Source organism: Equus przewalskii, chromosome 3, assembly GCF_037783145.1.
Source record: "Equus przewalskii isolate Varuska chromosome 3, EquPr2, whole genome shotgun sequence".
Classification (NCBI taxonomy): Eukaryota; Metazoa; Chordata; class Mammalia; order Perissodactyla; family Equidae; genus Equus; species Equus przewalskii.
The window spans coordinates 62,339,016-62,366,070 of NC_091833.1; the positions used below are offsets into that span (position 1 = coordinate 62,339,016).

Sequence of the window (27,055 nt, forward strand, 5' to 3'; positions counted from 1 at the left end):
CCCAAATTTATATCTTTAGCCCAGACCTCTTCCCTAAACTCCAGTCTCATACATCCAGATAGCTAGTCAACATCTCCATTTGGAAACCTAATTAGACATCTCATACTTGTGTCCAAATGTGAACTCCCTATCTTTGCCCACCCCAGACCCCTCAACTCTGTCTTGTAATTGTTCAGGCTAAAAACCTTGAAATCATCCTTGATTCCTTTCTATCCTCTATTGTGTTGGATTATCTTGTTACCTTTGCCTTGGAACTATATCTGGAATCTTAATTGCTTTTCATCACTTCTGGTTCAAGTCATTAATATCATCTCTTATGTTTATTACCACAGTAGTTATTTAACTAGTCTCCCTGATTGTCTCGTTGCTCTGCAGTCTGTTCTCCATTTAGCACTTAAGGTGATCCTCTTAAATCATTTAAATTTCCCTCAGAGTAAAAGATAAAGTCTTTAAAACACCCTGCCAGGCCCTAGGTAATCAAGCTCCCTGATAACACTCTCTGAAAGTCATTTTCTACTTTTCTCAGCCCCAGTAGCCTACTTGAACATTCCAGGCCTACTTGAACATACTTGCAGCTTATGTACTGGCTGTAATACTTCTTTGCCTGAATTACTTCATCTCTTTTAGATGTTTGCTTAAACTTCACCTTCATGAAGCTTATAGTGATCACCCTATTTAAAATCAAACCCCCCTACCTGTTCCCAGATACACACTTCTCTTCCCCTTGCTCTAGTATTCCTGTTTTTACATTGTACTTAACACATTTTTAAAAACTATATAATGTATTTATTATGTTTATCATCTGTGTGCCTCCCCCCTAACTAAATGTGAGCTTTGCAGGCTTCATGAGGGCCAGGGATATTTTGTCCCATTTACTGATGATGAGTCTTAAGAGATTAGAACCATGCTTAGTACATAGCAAGATATCAATGAATTTTCATTGGATCCTGCCCCTCTGTTCCCCTAGTACTCTTTGATCTCTTTTTCTGTTATTGATATCACTACTCATTATTCAGAAATGAAATCTTGATGTCACTTCCAGCTTCTCACTTATCCTTGCTTACCATTTCCTACGTGCATCAAAGGAGTTAGTGTAGTAAATTAATTTAATCCAGTGCCTGGCACACATTAGACCCTCTGCATATTGATTGGATCAGTATCATCATCATCACCTTTAACTGAGCTTTGGCAGTCTCTGGACGAGCCTTCTCTCCCATTCACTCCTTTTTTTTTTTTTTTTTTTTTTTTAAGATTTTTTTCTTTTTCTTTTTCATCCCAAAGCCCCCCTGGTACATAGTTGCATGCTTTTTTTAGTTGTGGGTCCTTCTAGTTGTGGCATGTGGGACGCTGCCTCAGCATGGCCTCGCGAGCGGTGCCAGGTCCGTGCCGTGGGCTGCCAAAACAGAACGTGCGAACTTAACCACTCGGCCACGGGGCTGGCCTCAATCCACTCCTTTCTAAGTTACAACTTCTCACCTGAAGTACTACAGTAGGCTTCTTAACAGTCTCCCGATATAAATAAATATCTTTCTCTCTATCATCTTTTGCCTTCAAGTTTAATCCTTCTCTGTTCCAATGTAACTTTTCCACAGTTCCCATAGTTTTCTGATACACAGGTGGGATTGCCTTAGTCCCTCCTCAAAAATCTTTAGTCTCTTCATTGTCTGCGTGGGAAATTCCATGCACTCAAGATCGCCTATCTTACTTCTTCAGGCTCATCACTTCCTATGGTTTTCTACTCCTCACATATCTCATTTACTTTCATATAACCAAATTTGCAGATTGTATTTCTTCAGTCTGGACCACCTCTCCCTAAATCCTTAAATTCTCATCTTAAAAAGCTTAACTCTCAAATGTCACTTTGTTTCCTAAACTCTCAATTAGAAATCACCAGTTGGGTTAGTGCCCTTTCTCATTCCACAAGAAAATTATTCTACAACTTGACCCTTTTCTTTAAAGCCTCTACCCTCCCCGACATATACCCACAAACATATAGCAGTTCCCCAGTAAGTGAAATGAGATCTGGGCATGTGCCTTGTGAGAAAATATAGGTCGTAGACTGAATTTCTAACTCTGTTTTCCTGTACCTCCAGACTTACTTGAATCTTCATGATTTAGTTATTCTGTTTTCATGTGTTTTCTTCAAGGTCTTGTATCACTTATTACCACCTCCCCCATATTGCTTTACCTGCTGTTTCATTAACTCCTGCCCTCTGCCTAAAACTTAATCAGGGTAACTATCCTTGTGAAACTTTATCTCAAACTTAGTATTTTGTTTCCTTCTCCAAATATTTTAAGAGAATAATCTATGTTTTGTTGACTCTACCTTTTAAATTTTTAATCCTCAGCCCAGAACCATTTGCCTGCTCCCCCCCTACTGTAGTGAACTACAGCAGAGATCATCAATGGCATCTTCACTGCCAAATCCTGTTACCTCTTTTCAGTTCTTACTGATGCTTACCAATGGTGATTTGCCTTTCTTCAGGAAACTCTTCTCACATTGAAGCTGTTGTCTCCTACCTGTCTTCCTCTGCCTGAATATGCCTTCCTAAAGGATCATTTGCTCTTCCTTTTGAATATCGGCTGTTCCCTCCCATTCTCCCCCTCTCTCAATATGTATACACCCACACATAAATATATAGTTATTAACCTTTTCCCTTTGGTGGTCTCATTTAACTCACTAGTTTCAACTACCGCCTGCAAACTCATGTTGCCTCTTAAATCTGTATATATCTTGTCTAATTCTGCTTAGTTTTAAAGAGCTTCATATGTTATAGGTCCTTTGCAGCCATAGTCTGAGTGAGATCTCTTCTCCAGAAAGTTTCCTTAGGACCTCTGAATTTGTGCCCTACTTTTTAGTGAGTCCAAAGGGTTAATAAAATCTCTGAGATTATCAAGACACCAGCCTTAGAACTTCAACATTTAGAAATAAGAGTAAATACCTAGCCCTTGGGGACCTGAACTCAAATTTGATAATGCAGACTCTTACAGTTGCCAAAGGGCCAGGCTCCACTGACTGAAATCTGTAAGGCCTGAGGCATTGCATACCTAAGACCCAGCCACACCCACACACTAAGACTTGCCCTAGCACGTCACCCCCACCCACACACCACGTAGGCCAGGTGGGTTTAGATGAAAGCCTGCTGTCTGATTTAAACTTTTCTATTTTTAAAAAAGCTTTCGCCCCCTTGAACTCCAATCACAATTACCTCCTACCACTGAACAAATTTAAAAATCTAGCAAAATCAGAAACCCATCCTGGCTGAGCCAGAAGTCTTAAACTTCACTTGTTACTCTGATCCCCCCAAAAGCTATTTCCTATAACTTTCTCAAGGCTTTTCTGTCCATACCTACATGATAGAGATAAAATTTGTTTTATTATTCCTAATTCTAAATTACAGAGACTTAATGTGTGTCCATAGCCACAGTTGCTTTGAAATGTTTTTCTGGCACACCCTTCATCCTCACTTCCACACTCTCTCTGCCTCATTCCATCAAAGTCAGTGCTAGACAGAACTCCACCAGCCTCCTTCACTGGAGTTCAGGCAGAGAAAGCACTGATTCATGAGGACAGGCAGCTGGTTCCACTAAAGCCAGGCTTTAATAAGCTGAGTCCCACATGCTCAGTTCCTTCTTTCAAACTCATCAATCAGATAGTACTCTTCCTCCCTTGCGGTGAACTAGGAAGTGAAGCTCACCAATTACTGTTTTCTTCCCAGTCCTGAAAGGTCAAAAGTTCCTCCTTTACTGATCTTCATACTGGAGCTTGTATGCTTCTGGAGGACCAGCAAAAATTTCTACTGGGTGTTATGCAGACAATTTCTAGATCTTCAACTTCCATTTGTATTCTTGCCTGAATTCCATCTTTCTGAGAAAGTATCAGCATTCTACAGATTATTCTTAACTATTCCCTTTTCAGGAACAAAAGATCTCTCACCCAGGAGAATTTAATTATGGTGCATTGCCCCAGGTGTAAAAGCTTTCAAGGTGGGCATAACCTTTCAGACACCTAAAAGGGATAATTTGAAAAGGCAGAAGTGTCTAGCAAAAGCAAAAGACAAAAAATGAAGTCAGACTTTTTCTGATGAAAAGTAAGTCTGATTTAGCTTATCAGCTTGACTCTGGAGGACATGCAAACAGAAGCGTTTGAAGATGGTTTTTCCACTTTTCTGTGAACCAAAGAGGAAAATTTAGTAGTTAAAATAGCTTTAAGAGATGTTATTGAACTTTTAAACTTATTAATTTTTTGACTGTGAAAGTAATACGTATTTATTTTAACAAACAGAAACAATGTACAGTTATACAGAGTAAAAGTGAAAGTCACTAGCTTCCTGCTACCCCTCCTCCAGTCCTATTCTCTAGCGGTAGTCACAAGTAAGCCTTTGATTTGTATCTGCTTAGCCTTTTTTGTGTGCTTCTACAAATAGACCCACATAAGGGGTTCTTTTCCCCTATAAATGGGATCATTGATCTGCATTGTGCCTTTTTTCTCCTAACAAATGTAAATTGTGAACATTTTCTCAAGTATGTATTTATAACACTTTTAATGGCTGCCTGGTATTCTAAATGTATACTATTATCAATTTATCCACCCTCTCCATTGATGGATTTACTGTGTTTCCATTTGTTGCCATTATAATCAATTTTGCAATGGAAATTATTGCACCTATAGGTTTTTAACTTGAGATAGTCAGTTTTTAGGGTAAATTATTAGGATAAGCTGTTTGTAATTTTTGTACGAGACCCACAGCAGTATAGGAAAGAACTCATTTTCCCAAACTTTTGCTGATATGATATCTTTTTTAATTTTGCCAAATTAATGAATGAAACATGATAGCTTGTTGCTTTTTTTTTTTTTGAGGAAGATTAGCCTAGAGCTAACATCTGCCACCAATCCTCCTCTCTTTTTGCTGAGGAAGACTGGCCCTGCGCTAGCATCCATGCCCATCTTCCTCTACTTTATACATGGGACACCTGCCACAGCATGGCTTGACCAGCTGTGCTAAGTCCGCACCTGGGATCCGAACAGTGAACCCCCAGCCACCGAAGCAGAACATGTGAACTTAACCATTGCACCACCAGGCCTGCCCAATACCTTGTTACTTTAATTTCCATTTCTTTAGTGATCATCAAGCTGTGCATCTCTTTACCGTTCACTCATTTTAAAATTAGATTGTCTTTTATCGTTAACTTGATCTTGATATTTAAAAGTATTTTCTCTTTACAGTGATTTTAGTATGATCTTGATCAAACAATGAATTGAGCTAGATGACTTTGAATTTTATAGTATCCTAGTTCCCTTATGATAAAATGACATTATGTGACAGCTTTTTTCCAAGGTAAATTCCAGTGTTATAATTCTGTTTTATTGATCCTTTAACAGTTAAGGGAAGAAAGCCGGAGGCTAGCTTTGGCTGCTAAAAGAGAAAAGAGAAAAGAGAAGAGAAGAAAGAAAAAGGAAGAACAAAGAAGAAAACTAGAAGAAATCGAAGCCAAAAATAAAGAGAACTTTGAACTCCAAGCTGCTCAAGAAAAAGAAAAGCATAAAGTTGAAGGTATTTTCTCTAAACAACCAGCTAATTTGTTTCGTGTAATACATTCTATTTAAAATTATATTTCCTTAAATATCAGTAACTTAAGGTAAGAATAGATTACTAAGTTAATAAGCCCTTAAAGTATTTACATGCTGTTTTCATTTATTGACTTCTCCCCAGCTTTTTCTTTTCTTTTTTTAATTGAGGTAAATTTGGTTTATAACATTATATAAATTTCAGGTGTACGTCATTATATTTCAGTTTCTGTGTAGACCACATCATGTTCACCACTGAAAGGCTAATCACCATCCCTTACCTTACACACGTGCCCCATCACCCCTTTCTCCTTCTTACCTCCCCGCCTCCCCTCTGGTAACCACCAGTCTAGTCTCTATATCTACATGTTTGGTTGTTATTTTTATCTTCCATTTATGAGTAAAATCATGGTATTTGACTTTCTCCCTCTGACAGACTTTGCTTATTATTATACCGTCAAGGTCCATCCATGTTGTCACAAATGGCAAGGTTTCATATTTTTTAATGGCTGAGTAGTATTATGTTGTGTATATAAACCACATCTTCTTTATCCATTCATCCATGATGGCACTTAGGTTGTTTCCAGGTCTTGGCTATTGTGAATAATGCTGCAATGAACATAGGGGTGCAAATATCTTTTTGACTTAATGTCTTCATGTTCTTTGAATAAATACCCAGAAGTGGGATAGCTGGATCATACGATAGTTCTATTCTTAATTTTCTGAGGAATCTCCATACTGTTTTCCATAATGGCTGCACCAGTTTACATTCCCACCAGCAGTGTATGAGAGTTCCCTTTTCTCCACATGCTCTCCAACACTTATTATTTCTTGTCTTGTTAATTATAGCCATTCTGACAGATGTGAGGTGATATCTCATTGCAGTTTTGATTTGCATTTCGCTAATAATTAGTGATGTTGAACATCTTTTCATGTGCCTTTTGGCCATCTGTATATATCTTCTTTGGAAAAATATCTGTTCAGATCCTTTGCCCATTTTTTAATTGGGCTGTTTGTCATTTTGTTGTTGAGTTGTATGAGTTCTTTATATATGTTGGATATTAACTCCTTATCAGATATATGATTTGCACATATCTTCTCCCAATTATTAGATTGTGTTTTCATTTTGTTAATTGTTTCCTTTGCCTTGCAGGAGATTTTTGGTTTGATGTAGTCCCATTTGTTTATTTTTTTCTTTTGTTTCCCTTGACTGGTGAGACATAGTGTTCAAAAAGATACTGCTAAGACTGATGTTAATGAGCACACTGCCTGTGTTTTCTTCTAGAAGTTTTATGGTTTTAGGTCTTACATTCAAGTCTAATTCATTTTGAATTACTTTTTGTATGTGGTGTAAGATAACGGTCTACGTTCATTCTTTTGCATCTGGCTGTCCAGTTTTCCCAACACCATTTATTGAAGTCTTTCCTTTCTTCATTGTATGTTCTTAGGTTCCTTGTTGAAAATTAGCTGTCCATAGATGTGTGGGTTTATTTCTGGACTCTCAATTCTATTCCATTGATTTGTGTATCTTTTTTCATGCCACCATGCTGTTTTGACTACTTTAGCTTTGTAGTGTATTTTGAAATCGGGGAGTGTAATACCTCCAGCTTTGTTCTTTTTTCTCAGGATTTCTTTTGTTGTTCCATGTAAATTTTAGAATTCTTTGTTCTATTTCTGTGAAAAGTGTTGTTGGGACTTTGATAGGTATTGCATTGAATCTGTAGATTGCTTTAGGAAGTATGGACATTTTAACTATGTTAATTCTTCCAATCCAGGAGCATAGAATATCTTTCCATTTGTTTGTGTCTTTGATTTCTTTCAACAGTGCTTCCTGCTTTTCAGTGTACAGGTCTTTTACCTCTTTGGTTAAGTTTATTCCTAGTGTTTTATTCTTTTTGTTGTGATTATAAATGGGATTGTATTCTTAATTTCTCTTTGTGGTATTTCATTGTTAGTGTATAGAAACACAACTGATTTTTGTATGTTGATTTTGTACCCTGCAGCTTTACTGTATTCATTTATTATTTCTGATAGTTTTTTGGTGGATTCTTTTTAGAGTTTTCTATATATAAGATTGGGTTCATCTTGTTTGGTACTCTCGGTGCTTCCTTTACCTGGATGTCTGTTTCCTTGGTTAGGGAAATTCTCAGCTATTATTCCTTCATATTGGTTCTCTGCCCCTTTGTCTCTCTCTTCTCCTTCTGGGGCACCTATAATACAGATGTTACTACACTGGATGTTGTCCCAGAGGTCCCTTAGACTGTCCTTGTTCTTTTTAATTTTTTTTTCCATTCAGCTTGGGTGATTTCTTCTTCTTTTTCATCCAGATCACTGATCCCCACTCTTCTGTGTCATCCACTCTGCTGTTGATTCCCTCTAGTGAATTTTTCATTTCCATGATTGTATTCTTCAGTTCTGATTGGTTCTTTCTTATATTTTCCGATTCTTTGTTAGAGTTCTCAATGTGTATATCTGTTCTTCTCCCAAGATCAATGAGCATCCCTATGACTGTTTATACGCTTTATCAGGTAGATTGTTTATCTCTGTTGCATTTAGTTTTTTTCCTGAGGGTTTGTCCTGTTCCCCTATTTGGAACATATTCCTTTGTCTCTTCATTTTGCCTGCTGCTTTGTGCTTACATCTGTGTGTTAGGTAGATCAGCTTCATCTCCCAATCTTGGAAATATGGCCTTATATAAGAGATGCCTCATGGGGCCCAGCAATGTGCTTCCCTCTCATCACCTGTTCCAGATGTTCCTGGAGTGTCCCCTGTGTGGGCTACATGTGCGCTTCTATTGTGGTGGGGTTGCTTTTGCTGCAGGTGCATGGGTAGGCTAGGCTGGCCCCCAGGCCAGCTGGTTGTAAGGGTCAGCTGTGTGCAGTTGCTGTGGTCACTTATTATTGGGTGGGGCAAGCCATGGTATGGCTGGCTCCATGGTCTAATAGCACGCAATTACTGCTGTTTTGCTGTTAAGTGAGTCAGACCCCCATTGTGGCTGGTTGCTAGGCTCAGGACTCACAGTTACTGTAATGCAGCTCTGATGTGGCCCTCTACAGTGTGGTGTTGTGGTTGGCTCTCTGAGGAATGCAGATGGGTGAGGCTGGTCCCAGGTCTGGCAGCACATAGTTGTTTCAGGCATTGGAAGGTGCTTAGATCCCCTGTGTGCGTGTTTGAAATGGCCAGCAGCACAATCTTCTATGGCTGTCATGCCCCACCCACCCCGCCTGTATGGGCCCAGAAGTTCACTATGGGCTAGCTGGTAGGTGAGGCCAGTCTCTGGGATGGGCTACCCACCTTGGCTGTGCTGGATTGATGTGGTGCTCTAGTGGGCGGGGAAAACCCCTGTGCTAACAAGCTAGAGGAAGGAATCCATTGGTGTCTGCCAGCACAACTGAACTAGGTCACAATAATGGATTCCTCCACTGTCTCAGTTGCTGGGGGCATAGTTGCCTCCTGCCTCTATGAGATACACTCAGAGCTTAGTAAGTGAGCCTCTTTTACTAATGGCCTGTGCAGTTTTCTTGTCTCTCTCTGTTGGTTTCTGCATCAGGGGAATCTATGCATGGGCCTTTTAAGTGTGGGTTTTTCTTTCTCTCAAGTTCGATAATTGTTCAGGAGGTATTCCCCATTGGTTTTCAAAGCTGGCAAAGCCAGGTGTTATGGGATGTTTTCTCGGTTGTGCTGGATGTAAAGGTTGGCATGCTTATTGTGGCATAGGTCTCCTGCTCAGATCCCTCTGCTCCTCTGGGAAGAGCTTCGTACCTTTAAGATTGCTCTCGGCCTTGAAGTGCCACCGCTAGGATGTGAATTTTTCCTCAGCAGAGGTATATTTCTGCCTCTTCCACCCCTGTCAGTGTTGTCCCTTGTCATGGGGGTTCTTTTTATCCTTTTTCCAGATCTATCTCAGAGGAAATTGTTTCACAGACAGCTATAGATTTGTTGTGTCCGTGGGAGGAGGTGAGGTTAGAGTCCTCGTATGCTGCCATCTTTGCAGAATCTCTTCTCCAGCTTTTTATTTTGAAGAATTTCAAACCTACAGACTAGTTAAAAGAATGATAAAATGAACACGTGAATGCTCTCCACCTGGATTTTTAAAATAAGCATTTTACCATATTTGCTTTATCTTTTTCTCTCTAAATATGTATACATATTTTTTCTAAGCTGTCTGAAAGTAGATTGCAGACATCCTGACATTGTACCTATAAAAACTTAAACACATATCCTAAAAATGACTTTTGCTTACATATTGCAATACCATTTATAATACCTGAAAAAATTAATAGTAATTCCATAATATCATCTACAATCCAGACCATATTCAGATTTTTTTCAAATGCCGGAATTATTTTTAACTAGGTTCTAACTGAAAGATTATTTGAGATGAGGATATTGTGAGGAGGAACCATTACCAGTAAACTACTGAATGTGTATGCAGTGTGTATGTGTTCATTTCCCCCTCTTCTAGCCTTTTATTTTGAAAATTTTGAACTTCAGAAAAGTTTAAGAATTAGTATGATGAACACCTGTATGTCACCTAGATTATTATAACATTTTTGCACACTTGTTTTGTTTATCTTTTTTCCTCTCTTTCAAAACAGTTTGCATATAAGCTGTATGCATCACACAAAAGCACCCCTAAATACTTGAGTATGTGTTTTCCGGGAAAAGAACGTTATTTTACATAACCACAATAACATTATTACATCCAAGAAATTTAATAATTATATAATATATAATAATATGTAATATACACTACGTGTTCATATTTCCCAAATTGACCCAGAAGTATTTCTTGAAACTGCCTACTATGTGTTGTTTAGGACTTAGGTACATAGAGCTGAATAAATCAATCATATTCATATCACTACTAATGAATGCTGGAATGACTGATGACTTTATGTCTGATAGTAGCAAAGTAACTCCTGTATTTATCTTTCTTCAAATGCTTAAAGCTAAATATATTGTAAGAACACCTGGAACTTATTAATTCAGTATTGCTCTTTTACAGATGAGCCTGAAGTCTTGACAGAGCCTCCAAGTGCCACAACCACTACGACCATAGGTATATCTGCAACCTGGACAACTTTGGCAGGTTCCCATGGTAAAAGAAATAATACCATAACTACAACCAGTTCAAAGAGGAAAAACAGGAAAAATAAAATTAATCCAGAAAATGTTCAAATTATATTTGATGATCCACTACCGATCTCATACAGTCAGCCAGAGAAGGTGAACGGAGAGTCCAAGAGCAGCAGTACCAGCGAGAGCGGAGACAGTGATAACATGAGGATTTCCAGCTGTAGTGATGAAAGTAGTAACAGCAACAGCAGCCGAAAGAGTGACAATCATTCACCTGCTGTGGTCACTACCACTGTGACCAGCAAGAAGCAGCCATCTGTTCTGGTTACATTTCCAAAGGAGGAGAGAAAATCTGTTTCTGGCAAGGCTGCAATAAAGTTAGTTCCAATTTTTATTTTTATAATTTATGTTATCATTATGAGATGCTTTGTTGCTGAATTTTTTAGTAAAGCAAACAAATTAACAACTGACAAAATAAGGGTTTGTCTTTATGCTAAAGAAGGCACAATTTCATTTGAATTGAAGAATAAGGTATTTTTTAGATTTTGTATTAATGAATAAGAAAATTATTTTTACTATGTACTTCATTTTGGTTGTTAAACTTAGCCCATAAAAATACTGATTATGGTTTCTTGGGGGTTATTATTGTGATTCAGCTCTGCTAAATATGATCACGAGATAGTATCTTAAAAATTCACTCTTCATATTATGCTAAGTATTGAAAAGTGAAAAGTAAGTTCCTCATTTGTTCACCATATTTAGTCTAAAAATAAATAAAAGAATAAAATTATATAATAGATGGCCTTTATCATTTAAAAATTCTACATCCGTTCTATATTTAATGTACTTTTCCTTCTTCTGTTAAAGATTGTCAGAGACTATCAGTGAAGTGACCAGTAATTCTCTGTCCACTTGCACAAAATCTGGTCCATCTCCCCTTTCCTCTCCAAATGGGAAGTTAACAGTAGCAAGTCCTAAACGTGGACAAAAGAGAGAAGAAGGATGGAAAGAAGTTGTAAGAAGGTGAGTGTTTCTTTGATTGTTTTTCTCATTCTTTTTATGTGCTGTATTTCACAGTGAAGTGTGGTTTACCTTACAGTTAAAATCCTCCAGCTATTCCAAAGGTTGCAGACAAACTAGTGTCCCAAGGCTGCATCTGGCCAATAGAGACAGCCTACAGCCTATTTTAGGTGAAAAGAAAAGTTATATGTTAATACTTTTTAAATTGGGAGATTTTACATAAAAAGTTAGATAATTGTAGTATCTGCTTGACCCCCATAGGTGTTGGTATTTGGTAGAGAACCAATTTAAGCTCTTGAAGGTGATAGATTATGTCTTGTCAGCTTTGTAATCTTAGAGCCTAGTACATAATGTCTACTTGACATTAATGTCTTACATTACTTGTTAATATTTGAAGAATGAATAAGTATTGGTTTTAACCTACTCTAATCTTTAAATCATAAGATACCTTTATTTCAAGAATTTTAGGACTAAAATATTTTGTTATATTTTGCTTGGGATTTTGTGGTTTTTGTTTTTGTGGTTTTGTTTTTGTTTTTGTTGTTGTTTTGTGAGGAAGATTGGCCCTGAGCTAACATCCGTTGCCAGTCTTCATCTTTTCACTAAGAAAGATTAGCCCTGAGCTGACATCACTGCCCATCTTCCTCCATTTTGTATGTGGGATGCTGCCACAGCATGGCTTGATGAGCAGTGTGTAGGTCCACACCTGGGATCCGAACCTATGAACCACAGGTGGCTGAAGCTGAGTACTCAAACTTAACCAATACGCCACTGGGCCGGCCCCTTGCTTGGGATTTTTTAAGTAATGAGTGTCAAAAAGTGAAACAGTATTCAGAAACTAAAAGGTGGTAAAATACCACAAACCCAGAAAGAATGTGATCTATTATAAATCTTTGATAACTTCTTTTAAAGAACTTTCCAGAAATTTTACAAAAAAATTAAACTTTTGAGGTCAGCCAGGTAGCATAGTGGTTAAGTTCACACACTCCACTTCAGCAGCCCAGGGTTCACAAGTTCAGACCCTGGGCGCAGACTTAGCACCATTCATCAAGCCAGTCTGTTGTGGCATCCCACATAAAATAGAGGAAGATTGGCACAGATGTTAGCTCAGAGCCCATCTTCCTCAAAAAAAAAATTAAGCTCTTGATTATTTGAAACAAGAGCTGTAATGAACCAAACTTATTACTATTAATTTCAAAATGCACTGTACATTTTGTTTCTTATTTTGGACCAAAGCCACCTCCTTACCCCCATTTCTGTCTTTGTCTCTGTCTCACACACACACACACTCTTAACTCATTCACATACACACACTCTATTGGACTAATTGAAATCAGACATCACAGTACTCTCCATACATGAGTAAAGTAATTCAGTTTTTCTGCATGCATTTTATATTGTGATATACAAAGAAATTCTTAACTAATTTGAAAATAATGATCACTGACTGATTATTATACCCTTTAGGGAAAAAGGAATTATCAGGTAACTTAGATATATATATTAAAGGGCATGGGTCATACCTTACCTTTAAAAAATGCATTTTATTTTAATGTTTAACCTACCATTCTAAATAAATAACTTACTTGTTCATTAAAGCGTAATTGACTCATTCTCTTTATTGAGAGTTATACTGTATTTCTTTTAGAAGTATTCTTTAATTTAGACTTGTCAGAAATTTGTATCTTCCTTTCCTGAATCTGAATGTTTAAAATTGTAATGTAATTTTGCAAGTGTTAGATCAGTTTGGTTTTTTTGAAATTCTGGTGGGTATTTTCTCCTTCCTCACAATGCTGAACATCCTTTAGTAGGTTTCCATATTTGTGGCTAATCATTTAATGCCTCTAGAAGAATGCAGGAAAACAATGAATTTTTAAGATCATCTTTTCAGTTACATATTAGAGAATAAAAAGAAGATTATGAGTCAAACACCCAGAGGCACCCACAGAAGCCTTTCTTGAATCTTTGGGCTAGATCAGATGTCCCAACCAATGTGTCTTTACGGTACCTTTCTTAGAGCATTCATGGCATGATGTTGTAGTTTTCTTCCTTGGTGTCTGCATAGTCAATATGTGTGGGTAGGAACCCATGTCTATCTTATTTACCGTTAGTATTTGCATTAACCCAGTGCATGTCTACATATGATATGTGCTTTACAGGTATTAATGAAGAATGAAAGTCAAAAAAGCTAACGGTGTTTGGTAATGAGATGAGAAGCTATGGTAAAGCTTTATCTTTTCCTCTCTTTCTCTTTCTCTCTCTCTCTTTCTCTCTTTCTTTTCTGTAACTCCTCGTTGCCTTTTATCACCTGGGCTGAGACTAGCTGGAAAAGGATTATTCAACAATGATCTATTGTGTATTTACAGAAACGTATTTTAGTAATACTTTCTCTTTTATTTTAATCACAACCACTGATGCTAATGATGTATCTTTGCAACTTTTTAAACAGGTCAAAGAAAGTATCTGTTCCATCAACTGTGATATCTAGAGTGATTGGAAGAGGAGGCTGTAACATTAATGCTATTCGGGAGTTCACTGGTGCACACATAGATATTGATAAGCAGAAAGACAAGACAGGAGACCGGATAATAACTATAAGGCAAAATTTTGTCTCTTATGTCTTCTTCCTTTGTGTTTTATTGCATTATAGCTTAATGAAATAGAAACATTTGAGTTTTTAGTGGAACTTTGTATTTATTAACATACTTTTTTAAAATAGGAATCCAATTAGTATTTGAGAAGATAACCTTTATAATTTTTTCTTTAATTCATATGCTCTTGTGAAGTATTTCAAAGGACTTTAAAGGAATTTTTCTTTTGTATGTGTGTGACAAAGGTTTAGATAGTCTTTTCCTTACATAAACTGTTCATATGACATTCTTAAAAATTTATTCTAAGACTTTTTGAAAAGGAATGGGTTTCTAACACACTTTAAGCAGTATTTTTCCATCTTTCTCTTAAATTAGCCTTTGAGATTTGTTATTTTGAGATTGTGTCCTTAGAATATGAGCTTAGGGGCCGGCCCCATGGCGGAGTGTTTAAGTTCCCGCACTCTGCTTTGACGGCACAGGATTTCACCAGGTCGAATCCTGGGCACAGACATGGCACCGCTCATCAAACCATGCTGAGACCACATCCCACATGCACAACTGAAAAATACACAACTATGTACCGGGGGCTTTGGGAGAAAAAGGAAAAGAAAATAAAATCTTAAAAAAAAAAAGAATATGAGCTTAGTAGTAGATTTAAATCTGAAGTGGATATTTGTCTTGAATTTAATATGTCTGTATCTAAATAGTCTTAAAATAAAGATAATATTCTAAGAAATCATAGGTTTGTTTGTAAGAGGCAGCTGCCCCTTCACATAATAAGAGGACCAATAGATATAGACTACCTAAAAAAGAAAGAGGCAATTAGCTGTCTCTGTTTTGTACTTATCCTCCTCTCTTATCTTGTTTTTCCGTCTCCTGGGATAAGTGGGTAGTCATAACCTGCCTTATCTAGAGAAGAGGGAAGCGGATACCCCATATGAGTAATTTCCCCCTTAGGGTTTCCATAAGTCCTTCCTTGCGATCAAATATTGTCCTAAAGATTCAACACTAGAGTTTGACCTTATGGCCATTGTTGGCATTATCTGGATGCCTCTCTCATTCTCAGACATCATTCCAGAGGAATTATAATAATAATTCTAGTAATGGAGAAACCACTAACAAATATGTTGTAGATGGAGTTATCTTAGGTCCCAGGATTTAAAATAAAATACTGTTTTCTTACTCAATTGTATCATTTTCTTTTTTTACCTGTATTGCTTTTAGTATTGATCAACTGTTTAACTTGACAGTAATACATGGATTACACAGGCTTTTAAGTACAGTGGTTTTCCTAACTGTAATGTATTTTACAGTAGGAAAATGATTTCTTAGTTTAAGGAAACAGTAGTAAAATGAACTTTTGAAAAATAAATTCTTTACTGTTCCTTTGAAAATTATAGTGGCATGTCAGGACAGTTTATTGCTTTGTTTGCAAAATACCTCAAGAATAGTCAGAAATTTGCTCCTAGCCTTGTTATCTGTTTTCTGTATGTATGTACACACATGAATGAATTTAGGCTTTATATATTAAAAAGTAGGGGAAATTGGACCTAATTTTTTTTCTCTCAACTCACAGAGGTGGCACTGAATCAACAAGACAAGCAACTCAGTTGATCAATGCTCTGATCAAGGATCCAGACAAAGAAATTGATGAACTTATTCCAAAGAATCGTTTGAAAAGCTCCTCAGCAAATTCCAAAATAGGGTCATCAGCACCTACCACCACTGCTGCTAACAGTTCCTTAATGGGAATTAAAATGACGACTGTAGCTCTGTCATCAACATCTCAAACTGCCACAGCACTCACTGTGCCTGCAATTTCTTCTGCATCTACTCACAAAACCATTAAGAATCCAGTGAATAATGTGAGGCCTGGTTTTCCAGTTTCTCTTCCATTAGCATATCCTCCTCCACAGTTTGCACATGCTTTGCTTGCTGCTCAGACTTTCCAGCAGATCCGTCCACCAAGGTTGCCCATGACCCACTTTGGAGGTACTTTTCCACCAGCTCAATCCACTTGGGGTCCTTTTCCTGTCAGGCCTTTGAGCCCTGCCAGAGCTACTAACTCGCCTAAGCCTCACATGGTGCCTCGCCATAGCAATCAGAATAGCAGTGGTTCTCAGGTGAATTCAGCAGGTTCTTTAACTTCAAGTCCAACAACTACAACCAGTTCATCAGCTTCAACGGTGCCTGGTACATCTACAAATGGCAGTCCAAGTTCTCCTTCCGTCAGAAGGCAGCTTTTTGTCACGGTTGTGAAGACATCCAATGCCACCACAACAACGGTCACAACCACAGCAAGCAACAACAGCACTGCACCCACAAATGCCACATATCCTATGCCTACTGCCAAAGAACACTACCCAGTATCATCCCCATCTTCCCCATCACCACCAGCCCACCCAGGAGGGGTTTCTAGAAACAGCCCCTTGGATTGTGGAACAGCATCTCCCAATAAAGGGGCATCTTCCTCTGAACAGGAAGCAGGTAGTCCACCCGTAGTAGAAACGGCAAACAGTAGACCTCCAAACAGCAGCAGTTCTTCTGGGAGTTCATCAGTTCATTCTACTCAGCAACAACCCCCGGGATCTGTTTCTCAGGAGCCAAGACCACCTCTTCAGCAGTCTCAGGTTCCTCCCCCGGAAGTTAGAATGACTGTTCCTCCTTTAGCAACAACAAGTTCTGCTCCAGTGGCGGTGCCTTCTACTGCCCCAGTGACTTACCCTATGCCTCAAACACAAATGGGATGCTCCCAGCCTGCTCCTAAAATGGAAACCCCTGCTATTAGACCACCCTCTCATGGCACAGCTCCCCCTCACAAGAATCCAGCTCCAGTGCAAAATTCATCTGTTGCAGTCCTCAGTGTCAATCACATTAAACGACCTCACAGTGTTCCCTCTTCTGTCCAGCTACCTTCAACCTTAAGTACACAAAGTGCTTGTCAAAATTCAGTACATCCAGCAAATAAGCCTATAGCTCCCAATTTTAGTGCTCCTTTACCATTTGGGCCCTTTAGCACATTGTTTGAAAACAGCCCTACTTCTGCTCATGCCTTCTGGGGAGGATCTGTTGTTTCATCTCAGTCAACACCAGAATCTATGCTATCAGGAAAATCCTCATATTTGCCAAATTCTGATCCTTTACATCAGTCTGATACTTCCAAAGCTCCAGGTTTTCGACCACCATTACAGAGACCTGCTCCAAGTCCCTCAGGTGAGTTTGTATTTTCTGACATTTTTGCTGCTGCTCATTTACTCAGGTGATGTGAAAACTCTCAGTCGTTTTCTAACATTTTTACCCTATGACTATGTCAGATGGACAGAAATTGTTGTATTCAGTTAACTCAAATGCCGTTATGAATATGGTGTGTATTTTTTTGTAAATCTTTTTAGAAGCTGTAGTGGATTTTATCTTGAACTTCCCATAAATTTGTTTATCAGGAATATTTTTCTCTCAAAATAAGTCTCTTATGATTTAATTTAATAAGGTAACACCGTCAGTTTGCTTTTATTTCAAATAAATAATTAACAAAGATTGTTTAAATTTGATTTTATTTCTGATCATCTTTTTTGTTTTTAAAATAATGAGAAAAATCTAGAGCTACGTAGTTCAGTAAAGTAGCCACTAACCATATGTGCCATTTAAATTAAAACTAAATTAAAATTAAGTAAAATTAAAATTTCATCTCAGTCAAGCTGGCTGTCTTTCTTGCTTTTTAAATTTTTTTCCAGTTTTGCTGAAGTGTATTAACAGACATCATTATGTAAGTTTACGATGTGTAGCGTAATAGTTTCACTTACATATTGTGCAGTGATTACAATAATTAGCATTCATCTCATATAGATACAATAAAAAGAAAAAACAAAAATTTTTAAAAATTCTTTTTCTTTGTGATGAGTACTCTTAAGATCTACTCTCTTAACAGCTTTCCTGTATATCTTATAGCAGTGTTAACTGTAGTCATCATGTTGTACATTATATCCCTGTTACTTATTTATCCTGTCACTGGAAGTTTGTAGCTTTTAACCACCTTCCTCGAATTCCCCTTTTCCCCCGACCCCCTGCCTCTGGTAACCACAGTTAGATCTCTTTTTCTATGAGTTTGCTTGTTTGTTTGTTTTAGATCCCACACATAAGTGAGATCATACAGTTATTGTCTTTCTCTCTCTGACTTATTTTACTTAATATAATGCCCTCGAGGTCCACCCATGTTGTCGCAAATGGCATAATTTCTTTCTTTTTTATTTATTTATTTATTTTTTAATTTTTTATTTATTTTTTGAGGAAGATTAGCCCTGAGCTAACATCTGCTGCCAAACCTCCTCTTTTTGCTGAAGAAGACTGGCCCTGAGCTAACATCCGTGCCCATCTTCCTCTACTTTACATGTGGATCGCCTACCACAGCATGGGGTGCCAAGCGGTGCCATATCCGCACCCGGGATCCAAACCAGCGAATCCCGGGCCGCCGAAGCGGAACATGCTCACTTAACCACTGCACCACCCGGCTGGCCCTTTCCTTTTTCATGGCGGAATAATATTCGTGTGTGTGTGTGTGTGTACCACATCTTATCTATTCATCCGTCAATGGACACTTAGTTGTTTCCATGTCTTGGTTATTGTAGATAATGCTGCTATGAACATAAGAGTGCAGATATCTTTTTGAGTTAGTGGGTTTTTTTGTTTCCTTTGGATATATTCCCAGAAAGGAATTGCTAGATCATAGGGTATTTCTACTTTTAATTTTTTGAGGATCCTCCATACTGTTTTCTATAGTGGCTAAGTTGGCCATATTTCAAGTGCTTAATAAACACGTATGGCTAGAGGCTGTCATACTAGACAGCACAGATATCTGTTATAGAAAGTTCTCGTGGACAATGCTGACATTTATAGATTATCTAAAGATCTCCTGGTTGTGAGTGAGTGCTTTTTTTCTTTTTAGCTTTTTACTTTGAAATATTTTTAGACTTATAGAAGAAGAATTCTATAATTACCCCAGCTTCTCCTAATGTAAACATAGGATTATCTTGCATAATCATGGTACATTTATTAAAACTAAGAAATTAATATTGGTACAGTATAATTATCTCTACTACAGACTTTATTCAGATTTCTCAAGTTTTTCCAATAGTATCCTTTTTCTGTTGCAGTGTCCAATCCAGGATACCAGGTTGCATTTAGAGCAATGTGTTTGAATATAAACATTTTAAGTAATTAAAGGTAATCCATGCCAGAGATAGACAAACTGGTCTGTGGACCAAATGTGGCCTGCTACCTGTTTTTACATTTCTGGTTTTTTTTTATTGAGGTATAATGTTATCTAAGATTTTTTAAAATAGTTTTTAGGAAAATTTTAGAAAGTGTAATATGTGACCAAATAAATAGGAAATTCAAAATTCAGTGTTCATAGATAAAATTTTATTAAAGCACAGCCATGCCCATTCATTTACATATTGTGTCATGGCTGCTTTCATGCTCTGCTGACAGCCTAAAAATATTCACTGTTCAGCCCTTTACAGAAGGGTTGCCAACCTGATCTGTGTTATTGAGATGACATTCTGGGACTAAAGATTTCTAAATTTGATGGGATACTGGATGTTATTTTTACATATTTCTATAACATATAAATACAATGTAATGAACTTAGTCAGTAAATATGTCTTTTCTGGGGAGTGACTGAAATACTTAAGTGTACTTTCAAAAACAGTTTCTCTTGAGTACTAAAATAATAGAATCAATATAATTTGATTTTAAAAGATCACCATATGCTAATGTGTTGGAAATACTTTTATATTTCATTTTTATAATAGTTGGAATTTTGTGAAAATACTTCACTTTTCAAAAATTGTGAAATCTAGGTAGTGTGTTCAGAAAGACTAAAATTAAGATTTAGAGAAAAAAGAAATAAATTCTTATTATGTGGAAAGGTATAGAAAAAGGCTCATCTTCTTTATAAGGGAGGTGTGGGGGTGAAGAGTTGATGAGAACCAAAATTAACATTGAAATCTAACTTGCGAATTTATCAGAGAAGGATATTACTAGATTCAGGTCAAAACAGGCATGTTTTCCTTCACAGCTATGCCACTAATACTACACCCAAGAAAATTAACATTAGTTCAGTAATAACACCCGATATGTAGTACCATCATCCCAAGTATATTCCTTTTTTTTTCCTTAGTGAGGAAGATTGGCCCTGAGCTAACACCTGTTGCCAATCTCCCTCTTTTTGCTTGAGAAAGATTGTTTCTGAGCTAACGTCTGTGCCTGTTTTTCTCTATTTTGTATGTGAGATGCTGCCACATCATGGCTTGATGAGCGGTGTGTAGGTCTGCATCTGGGATCCAAACCAGCCAATCCCGGGCCACAGAAGCAGAACGCGCAAACTTAACCACTACGCCACTGGGCTGGTCCCCCAAACTGATTCTTTATGCTGGTTGTTTTGTTTGTTTTTTTTTTACTTTTGATCCAAGATCCAATCAAGGTTTACACTTGCTTTTGGCTGTTATGTCTCATTGGTCTCCCTCAGTCTAAAGCATCTCACTACCTTCCTTTGTTATTCTTGATATTGAATCCTTTGAAGAATCCAGTTGTCCTGAAGGATAGTCCACATTTCAGGTTCATCTGTTTCCTTAATCCATGATTATACATTCAGGTCAGATACTTTTTGCAGGAACTTTAGATAGGTAATGTTTTGAAGCTCACACTAGGATATATCAGGAGGCACTCAGTGACAGATTGTCCCACTATTGGCTATGGAAAGGATGGCCACTTAGTTAAGATGCTGATCATTAGATCTCTCCATTGTAGAAGTATAGCTACGCCTTTTTTTCCTCACCCTGTAGTTCTTTTTTTTTAAGACTTTTTTTTTTAATAGAACTTTTAGGTTACAGCAAAACTGAGAGAAAAGTGCAGAGATTTCCCACATGCCTCCTGCCCCCATACAGGCATAGCCTCCCCCATTGTCAACATCCCCCACCAGAATGGTACTTTTGTTATAATTGATGGACCTACATTAACACATCCAAAGTCCATAGCTTACAATAGAGTTCACTTAGTGTTGTATGTTCTGTGGGTTTGAACAAATGTCTAATGACATGTATCCACCATTATAGTATTGTGCAGAATATGTTCACTGTCTCAAAAATCCTCTGTGCTTGAGGAAGATTAGCCCTGAGCTGACGTCTGTGCCAGCCTTCCTCCATTTTTTTTTATGTGGGACTCCTCCACAGCATGGTTGGTGAGTGGAGTAGGTCTGCACCTGGGATCCGAACCTGCAAACCCATGCTGCTGAAGGGGAGCATGCAGAACGTTAACCACTCAGCCAAGGGGCTGGGCCCCCTCCTAAGTTTTTTAAAGATAAATTTTTATACTACCCCTTGGGTATTAAACCTTTTTAAATTCCAGTGTTGATATTAAGTCTACATGTATTCTATAATAACTAATCAAATGTTAAAACTAAATATAGAAATATTTTCCTTGGTAGTTATTCCTCTTTTATAAAGTAAAGTGGGATATAGTGAGTCTGTGGACTAAAAGAAGTAAGCAAGGAGAAACTTTTTTAATGTAAAATGTTTTGGGATATATTAGGGACCTCTTGGAATTTCAGGTTTTTCTAATTGTTTCTCCTAGAGGGTAACTATGATTATCCTTCTGCATTGTAGGTATTGTCAATATGGACTCGCCATATGGTTCTGTAACACCTTCTTCTACACATTTGGGGAACTTTGCTTCAAACCTTTCAGGAGGTCAAATGTATGGACCTGGGGCACCCCTTGGAGGAGCACCCGCAGCTGCTAACTTTAACAGACAACATTTTTCCCCACTTAGTTTGTTGACTCCATGTTCATCAGCATCAAATGGTGAGTATTATACACTGTGGTTCCTTAAGAAGAGTTTGCATATATGTTTTTTTAAAGACAAGAGGTTTTAAGTTTTTCAAAGTTTGGAATTTTTAACTTTTAAACCTCATCATAATTTTAATACTGTAAAAATGTAATTTGTATTATGACAGTCTGTGAAATCAGGAATACTTTCAATAGAATTTCTAGATTTTTAAATTAACTGGAATCAACCTCTGTTATATCAATCCTAGAATATTATATAGAAATTTATTTTAAAAGGGATCATTTTCTTGAGGAAAAAAATTAATCTTGTCGTACCTCCTATTGATTTACATTTACTTTTAGTTTTATTTGAGACTACAGCTACCAAGGAGAAAGATTTCTAGCCTTAAAGGTATTTACGTCACATGGTTTTGTCCACCTTTCAATCTCATCTACTATGTTAACAGCACAACTGATTTTCACATTATTTGATGTGTGTTTTTAGCTGTAGTCAGACTTTTGAAGCTGATTTTCAAACTAAGGAAGAGCAGTCATAGAGACTTCAACTCACATTAAGAGAATTCTCTAGTAAGGTTATTGGGTTTTGTGGGTTTTGTGTTTGTAGTTCTTAATTTTTCTTTTTTTTTTTTTGTGGGGATAAAGACATGAAATTGCTTTCTCCTTGAGGAAATTATAAGAATCATTTTTTAAACTACCAAATTTCTTCTAACAATGCTAGAACCTACATAACAGAGCCTGGTTAACTGAATGAAAGAGTAAAAAATAATTTAAATATTCGAGAGATGCATATCAAAGTACATTGCCAGTTAAAGCATGAAGTAAGTTATAGCCTGTAATGAGTTTACATATTGTGTAGTTTTTCTTGTGTTTGTCAAATAATGAGGACTGTCACATAGCAAGAGTATTTATTATCCTTGCACAGGTTTCCCTAAGTGTGAGGGTAAATGGTTTAAGAAAGAATTCAGGGGCTGGCCCCGTGGCCAATTGGTTAAGTTCGTGAGCTCCCCTTCTGCAGCCCAGGGTTTCCCAGGTTCGATCCTGGGCGCTGACCTAGCACTGCTCATCAAGCCATGCTGAAGCGGTGTCCCACATGCTACAACTAGAAGGACCCACAACTAAAAATATATACACAACTATGTACTGGGTGGCTTTGGGGAGAAGAAGGAAAAATAAATCTTTAAAAAAAAAGAAAGAAAGAATTCAAAATGACGAAATAGAAACATGCCAGAAATAATGTAAGAAGTATGAAAGTAATGTGCTAATATATATAATAAGAAAAACAGTCTATAGCAGTTCTCATTGAGGATACTCTACCTATCCTTGAAAAAGATAAAGTGAATATAGTATAACAATGTTACTTAGCCTGGTTTATTTAAACATAAGGCATTAAATAGAATATTTAAACTAAATATAACTAAGGAATAACTGGTCATTACATTTTATCCCTAACTCTTTGGCTTTTAATAAAAGGTTATAGCCTCGGTTATTTAAAGCTGTACTCAAACAACATATATCTGTATCCTAGAGGAATATGGATATTTATTCTGTTTGTTTAGTTTATTATAAGAAAGATTGACAGGTAAATATTGAAGAATGGAAGGTAATTCACTCTGTATTTTAATGATTGGTACTTTTTTTTTTTTTTTTATTAATGTTATGATAGATTACAACCTTGTGAGATTTCAGTTGTACATTTTTGTTAGTCATGTTGTGGGTACACCACTTCCCCCTCCGTACCCTCCCCCCACCCCCCCTTTTCCCTGGTAACCACCGATCAGATCTCCTTATCAATATGCTAATTTCCACCTATGAGTGGAGTCATATAGAGTTCGTCTTTCTCTGACTGACTTGTTTCGCTTAACATAATGCCCTCGAGGTCCATCCACATTGTTGTGAATGGGCCAATTTCGTCTTTTTTTATGGCTGAGTGGTATTCCATTGTGTATATATACCACATCTTCTTTATCCAATCATCAGTTTCTGGGCATGTAGGCTGGTTCCACGTCTTGGCTATTGTAAATAATGCTGCGATGAACATAGGGGTGCAACGGACTCTTGAGATATCTGATATCAGGTTCTTAGGATAGATACCCAGTAATGGGATGGCTGGGTCATAGGGTATTTCTATTTTTAACTTTTTGAGAAATCTCCATACTGTTTTCCATAGTGGCTGTACCAGTTTGCATTCCCACCAACAGTGTATGAGGGTTCCTCTTTCTCCACAACCTCTCCAACATTTGTCGTTCTTGGTTTTGGATGTTTTTGCCAATCTAACGGGGGTAAGGTGATATCTTAGTGTAGTTTTGATTTGCATTTCCCTGATGATTAGCGATGATGAACATCTTTTCATGTGTCTATTGGCCATATTCATATCTTCTTTTGAGAAATGTCTGTTCATGTCCTCTGCCCATTTTTTGATCGGGTTGTTTGTTTTTTTGTTGTTAAGCAGTGTGAGTTCTTTGTATATTATGGAGATTAACCCTTTGTCGGATAAGTGGCTTGTAAATATTTTTTCCCAATTAGTGAGCTGTTTTTTTGTTTCAATCCTGTTTTCCCTTGCCTTGAAGAAGCTCTTTAGTCTGATGAAGTCCCATTTGTTTATTCTTTCTATTGTTTCCCTCAACTGAGGAGTTACAGTGTCCGAAAAGATTCTTTTGAAACTGATGTCAAAGAGTGTACTGCCTATATTCTCTTCCAAAAGACTTATTGTCTCAGGCCTAATCTTTAGGTCTTTGATCCATTTTGAGTTTATTTTGGTGTGTGGTGAAAAAGAATGGTCAATTTTCAATCTTTTGCATGTGGCTGTCCAGTTTTCCCAGCACCATTTGTTGAAGAGACTTTCTTTTCTCCATTGTAGGCCCTCTGCTCCTTTGTCGAAGATTAGCTGTCCATAGATGTGTGGTTTTATCTCTGGGCTTTCAATTCTGTTCCATTGATCTGTGGACCTGTTTTTGTACCAGTACCATGCTGTTTTGATCACTGTAGCTTTGTAGTATGTTTTGAAATCGGGGATTGTGATTCCGCCGGCTTTGTTTTTCTTGCTCAGGATTGCTTTAGCAATTCGCGGTCTTTTGTTGCCCCATATGAATTTTAGGATTGTTTGTTCAATTTCTGTGAAGAATGTTCTTGGGATTCTGATTGGGATAGCATTGAACCTGTATATTGCTTTAGGTAGTATGGACATTTTAACTATGTTTATTCTTCCAATCCATGTGCAAGGAATGTTTTTCCATCTCTTTATGTCATCGCCTATTTCTTTCAAGAAAGTCTTGTAGTTTTCATTGTATAGATCCTTCACTTCCTTGGTTAAGTTTATCCCAAGGTATTTTATTCTTTTCGTTGCGATTGTGAATGGGATAGAGTTCTTGAGTTCTTTTTCTGTTAGTTTATTGTTAGTGTATAGAAATGCTACTGATTTATGCACGTTAATTTTATACCCTGCTACTTTGCTGTAGTTGTTGATTATTTCTAATAGTTTTTCTGTGGATTCTTTGGGGTTTTCTATGTATAAGATCATGTCGTCTGCAAACAACGAGAGTTTTACTTCTTCGTTACCTATTTGGATTCCTTTTATTTCTTTTTCCTGCCGAATTGCTCTGGCCAGCACCTCCAGAACTATGTTGAATAGGAGTGGTGAAAGTGGGCACCCTTGTCTTGTTCCTGTCCTCAGAGGGATGGCTTTCAGCTTTTGTCCATTGAGTATGATGTTGGCTGTGGGTCTATCGTATATGGCCTTTATTATGTTGAGGTACTTTCCTTCTATACCCATTTTACTGAGGGTTTTTATCATAAATGGGTGTTGGATCTTGTCGAATGCTTTCTCTGCATCTATTGAGATGATCATGTGGTTTTTGGTTTTCATTTTGTTGATGTAGTGTATCACGTTGATTGACTTGCGGATGTTGAACCATCCCTGTGTCCCTGGTATAAATCCCACTTGATTAATGATTGGTACTTTATCCTAACTTAGAGTCCCTCCCTTTAGGGACATGAATTTGAACAGATTTTAGGGCAAAAATTACCACAATTAAAGAAAGAAAAAAACCTAAGAGAAAAGTAAAATAGTAAGGATTGCCAATGAATTCTTTTTGTAATACAGTTCGTAACTGTATGTTAAACAACAGCAACAAGAAGTTAATTTATTGAATTTAGCCACTTTTCAGGTTAATTTTCCCCCAAATCTGCCTTTTTCAGCAAAACCTTAATGTAAACAGTTTTCTAATCTGTTAATATTTACCACACTGGATTAGTGTAAGAAGTCAATAGGATAATGTATCTTTTTATACAGAAGAAGTGGTACGTGTCTGAGTATAAATAATAGTTTTACTTTTGTAACTGTGTTAATGTTTATAAATTCCCAAAAAATCAACTTTGATGGAAAAAAAAGAACACTGAAATTGAATATAAATAGAAACAAATAAACCTCACTGTATTTCAATTTATTAACATAAACCTATTAAAAGAAAAAGAAACAATCCAAAAAACTCTTAAACACAGTACTTTCTGTGACCTTCAGTCTAGAGACAAATAGACTTCAGACACATCTTCACTTCTACTTAGGACGTGTTTTTTATAATGTTATGGATAAGCAACTCTAAAAGTATATGGAGTATATTGTAGGATTGAACAAATGAGTAAATAAGTCTATTGATGATGGTGTGACCCAGGGTTCTCACTGTGAGAAGACAGAAATGTGGAATGGCATAAGACAAGGAAGAATGCCGTGGAATTGGATTGGACTTAGAGGAGCAGTGTGAACTCATGCTTTTTCAATTACATATGTGTTAGATTGAATTATATAAAATTGCCATTTTCCCCACAGCTCTATCTACTCAAAAGGCTTAGAAGCAATGAATCTTCAGTAGCAGTGAGCACATCAAGTGTCCGGATCCGTCTGTTAAATATTTTTGTCCCCTCAAAAAAACTAGGGCTTCTTGAGGAAATAGCTGATTTGA

The 27,055-nt window shown here is 37.2% G+C and overlaps 1 protein-coding gene across 9 annotated transcripts in view; it reads left to right on the forward strand.

Annotated features, from left to right (window-relative positions):
• ANKRD17 (ankyrin repeat domain 17) overlaps nt 1-27,055 on the forward strand; it is a 165,329-nt gene that overhangs the window by 129,559 nt on the left and 8,715 nt on the right. For 8 of the 9 annotated variants that reach the window (XM_070614670.1, XM_070614671.1, XM_070614674.1 and 5 more), the window contains 6 exons: nt 5,384-5,555; nt 10,578-11,025; nt 11,516-11,671; nt 14,118-14,267; nt 15,836-17,472; nt 21,918-22,115. In XM_070614670.1, coding sequence (XP_070470771.1) covers nt 5,384-5,555; nt 10,578-11,025; nt 11,516-11,671; nt 14,118-14,267; nt 15,836-17,472; nt 21,918-22,115 — 2,761 coding nt within the window. Of the gene's footprint in view, nt 1-5,383; nt 5,556-10,577; nt 11,026-11,515; nt 11,672-14,117; nt 14,268-15,835; nt 17,473-18,547; nt 18,814-21,917; nt 22,116-27,055 lie in introns of those variants that run through there. The other variant, XM_070614676.1, reaches the window with a different exon arrangement.